Source organism: Solanum lycopersicum, chromosome 10 (assembly GCF_036512215.1).
Source record: "Solanum lycopersicum chromosome 10, SLM_r2.1".
Taxonomy (NCBI): Eukaryota; Viridiplantae; Streptophyta; class Magnoliopsida; order Solanales; family Solanaceae; genus Solanum; species Solanum lycopersicum.
The window spans coordinates 7,003,123-7,006,571 of record NC_090809.1 but is presented as its reverse complement, the minus strand read 5'-3'; the positions used below and the strand labels follow the sequence as shown (position 1 = coordinate 7,006,571).

Sequence of the window (3,449 nt, the reverse complement as noted above, 5' to 3'; positions counted from 1 at the left end):
CCTTGTACGGTTTCGCCACCATATTTGAGTAAAAAGATTCAAAGGAATTTGAAATGCAGTTACTCTTTGGTTACTTAAATAAGGAGCCTTAGATAAGGAAAGATGGAAAGAATCACATTATTAAAAATATTTTAACCAAAAGTTAAAAAGACTTATTAGTTTCCAACTTAATTGTTTTACCTTTTATCTTCATCACTTTGCTCACAAACAAGAGATGAAGCAATTGAAGAAGTATTGTGCCTCGATTAAAGGAAGAGTCTATTAACTTAAAATCATAATTATGAATAATATTTTTATGCAGTATTATTAATGTAGATGAAGATCAAAGGTCAAATAATTAAGTTAAAAATTGATAAGTCCTTTTAATTTTTGGCTAAAATATCTTTAATAATTTGATTCTTTTTTTCTATAACTATGAGTATTTTTACTACATAATATTAATGTATAACACATAATTACTTTATATATATAAAGGGTAAAAAGGTAATTCAACTTTTAACTTGAGTTCTTCCCACTTGTAATATAATATGATTAGGAAATAACTAAAAAGATGAGATCCACAAGTTATATTCTCACGTCTTTTTGTCTAATGTATTGAGGGAATCTATAGTCTTCTTGTGTTTCTTCTTGCAAATTATTCCTCTCACCTTATTAAATGACAAAAGAGCATCTGCTAAATGATTCCTTTTCCCCTAAATGAAAAATACAAAATATTAAATTATTTTATGTTAGCATCATTTGATTTTGCACGATGTTTGAAAAAAAACACTTTTAAAACTTATAGTTTAAAACAATTATTAGATATTTATGTAGCTGAAAATCATTTAAAAAATTGTTTTTAACTATAGTAAGATGACATTCTTTTTTGAATAAACTAAATAATAAAAAGTATCAAATAAGACAGAAGGAGTATGCTTTTACCTTGTGCCTATAAATTAGAACACACAAGTTAAGAGGGTCATCTCATTAGGATTTAGCACTGATGGCAATTGTTTCCATAGAAAATCAATTTCATAACTTGCTTTTTTTGTTCATCTGTTTACTATGTGGTCTAATAATATTTCAATTCTTGATCAAGAAATCACACAAAAAAATCCATCTTCCTCCAAGTCCACCAGCATTACCATTCATTGGTCATTTGCATATTCTTGGTTCTTTGTGGCACCAATCCTTCCAGAAATTAGCATTGCGCTATGGTCCATTCATGTTGATTCATGCAGGCGCGTCAACTTCATATGTTGTGTCCAATGGTGCTATAGCGAAAGAAGTGTTTAAAACCAATGACATAAATTTTGCTAATAGGCCAGAATTTGGCTCTTCAGAGTACCAAATTTACAATGATACAATGTTCTCAATTATGGACTATAACAAACTTTGGATTTTCTTGAAGAAAATATGCATGACTGAGATTCTGTCTGCTCAACAGATTAGTAAATTTGCTGATGTTAGGAAGGAGGAGATGATGAAAGTGTTGCAATTTTTCCTTAAGTGTTCAGAACAAGGGGATGCTTGTGATGTTGGAATTCAGCTTATGGATATGACAAATAATCTTATTTGTAGGTTGATTATGAGCACAAGAACCTCAACTAATGTCAACGAGAGTGCAGAGATAAGAGAAATTGCAAAGGGGATAGTATTACTTGCAGGGCAGCTGGGATTAGGTGAAATTTTTGGTCCTTTGAAGAAATATGATCTGCTTGGTGCTGGAAGAAAGGCAAAAGCTTTGTTGCTCAAATTTGATAAGTTAATGGATGGGATCATAAAGAAACACGAAGATGAAAGGCGTGTGGGAGGAAAAGAGAGGAGGGATATGATGGATATTCTTCTGGAAATTGCAGATGATGAAAATGCTGAGATGAAGCTAACTAGAAATGGCATCAAGGGTCTTTTCTTGGTAATTATAAGACTCTTATATATATCTCCTTTACAAAGTACATTTTAGTAAGAAAATATAGCATAGATAGCACCATTTGTTTTAGGGTGTGTTCAGCATGAAGGAAAACATTTAATCTCTACGAAAATAAGTTATTTAAAAATGACTTTCGTAGCGAAAACAAGTTACATAAGTGATACTGCAAGTTGTAATGATCAATGTATTTCTTTCATTCTTAAGTTCGGTGCGTTCCTAATAAAGCACCACCATACAAATTGAAAAAGGATAATGATTTGTTTTCCTCTTTTAATAGGATCTTTTTTTGGGAGGAACTGATACAACAAGTGTTGCTTTGCAATGGGGAATAGCAGAGGTTTTGAACCATCCAAAAGCATTAAAGAAGCTCCAAGAAGAGATTGACAGAGTAGTTGGTCCAAACAGGCTAGTTGATGATTCCGATATCCCAAATCTTCCTTATCTCCAAGCTGTTGTCAAGGAAACACTAAGAGTACATCCCTCGTTGCCCTTAATATTCCGAAAATGCAGAGAAGATTGTGTAGTAAATGGTTACACAATTCCCAAAAATTCTAGGCTTGTACTAAACATTTACGCGATTAATAGGGACCCTAATGAATGGAGAGACGCGGATGAGTTTATTCCAGAGAGGTACCTTGTTAATTCTGGTGGAGGGGAGGAGAACCAGCTCGCGATCGAGCCTGATGAATTGGAGGCTATGAAAGGACAGAATTTCTGTTATGTCCCATTTGGTGGTGGAAGAAGAGGATGTCCTGGTGCTGGACTTGCAGCAGCAGTGTTACATAGGACACTTGGTGTATTGATACAATGTTTTGATTGGAAAATTAAAGGTGCTGAGAAACTTAATATGGAACAAGGAGTTGGGTTTTCTTCTGCAATGGTTCACCCTTTGATTTGTTATCCTGTTGTGCGTGTTAATCCACTAGAAATTGCCAATTGATTTCTCTAGTTTTATTAAAGCACAATACATAAATATGTCCTTTAACTTTGGATGAACATCAGTAGACACTTTAACTTGTAAAAAGTTAAACACGCATCCTGGTTGGCATCCTATGTGGAAATTCATGTCCTATGTGGCATCCTACATGTGTTATGCCACATAGGATGCATGTTTCTACTTATTCAATTTTATATAAGTCTATAGTGTCTACTTGTGCACACACAAAATTGGAGGGCGTAGATGTTAGCTTAGGCCAAGTTAAAATGTATTTTGCCTTTATTAATGTTTCATGTGAAATAATAATTTTGGTTTTTATGTTTCACTCTTTGATACATTATAACAAAACTGTAACATGACTTGGTATTATCTAGAGAGACTTGGAATTATGTAGCAAAATCATTTTGGGGATATCTTGTTCTTTTATCTTCAATTGATGATACAAAAAAAATCAGGATTTGTTTGGGACTCAATGGATGAAACAAGACTCATTGATGAACTTTATGCATACTTTTAATGAAACCCTAGGTTGAATCTTGAATCCCTTCTTCTTGCCTTCAGATAAAACTTGAGAGAGAATACACTTTGATTTGGGAGAATTAG

The 3,449-nt window shown here is 33.1% G+C and overlaps 1 protein-coding gene across 1 annotated transcript; it reads left to right on the top strand.

The window, feature by feature from the left end:
- Positions 1-949: 949 nt before the first annotated feature.
- On the top strand, positions 950-3,171 carry LOC101252929 (3,9-dihydroxypterocarpan 6A-monooxygenase). The gene is made up of 2 exons (XM_004248569.5): positions 950-1,894; positions 2,187-3,171. Exons 1-2 carry the CDS (start codon positions 983-985, stop codon positions 2,847-2,849), a joined length of 1,575 nt encoding a protein of 524 aa, XP_004248617.1. The 5' UTR covers positions 950-982; the 3' UTR covers positions 2,850-3,171.
- The last annotated feature ends 278 nt before the right edge of the window (positions 3,172-3,449 follow it).

Coding starts and splice junctions, on each gene's coding strand:
- LOC101252929 (XM_004248569.5), top strand. CDS start 983: ATGGCAATTGTTTCCATAGAAAATCAATTTCATAACTTGCTTTTTTTG. Junction 1,895..2,186: donor GCATCAAGGGTCTTTTCTTG/GTAATTATAAGA, acceptor CTCTTTTAATAG/GATCTTTTTTTGGGAGGAAC.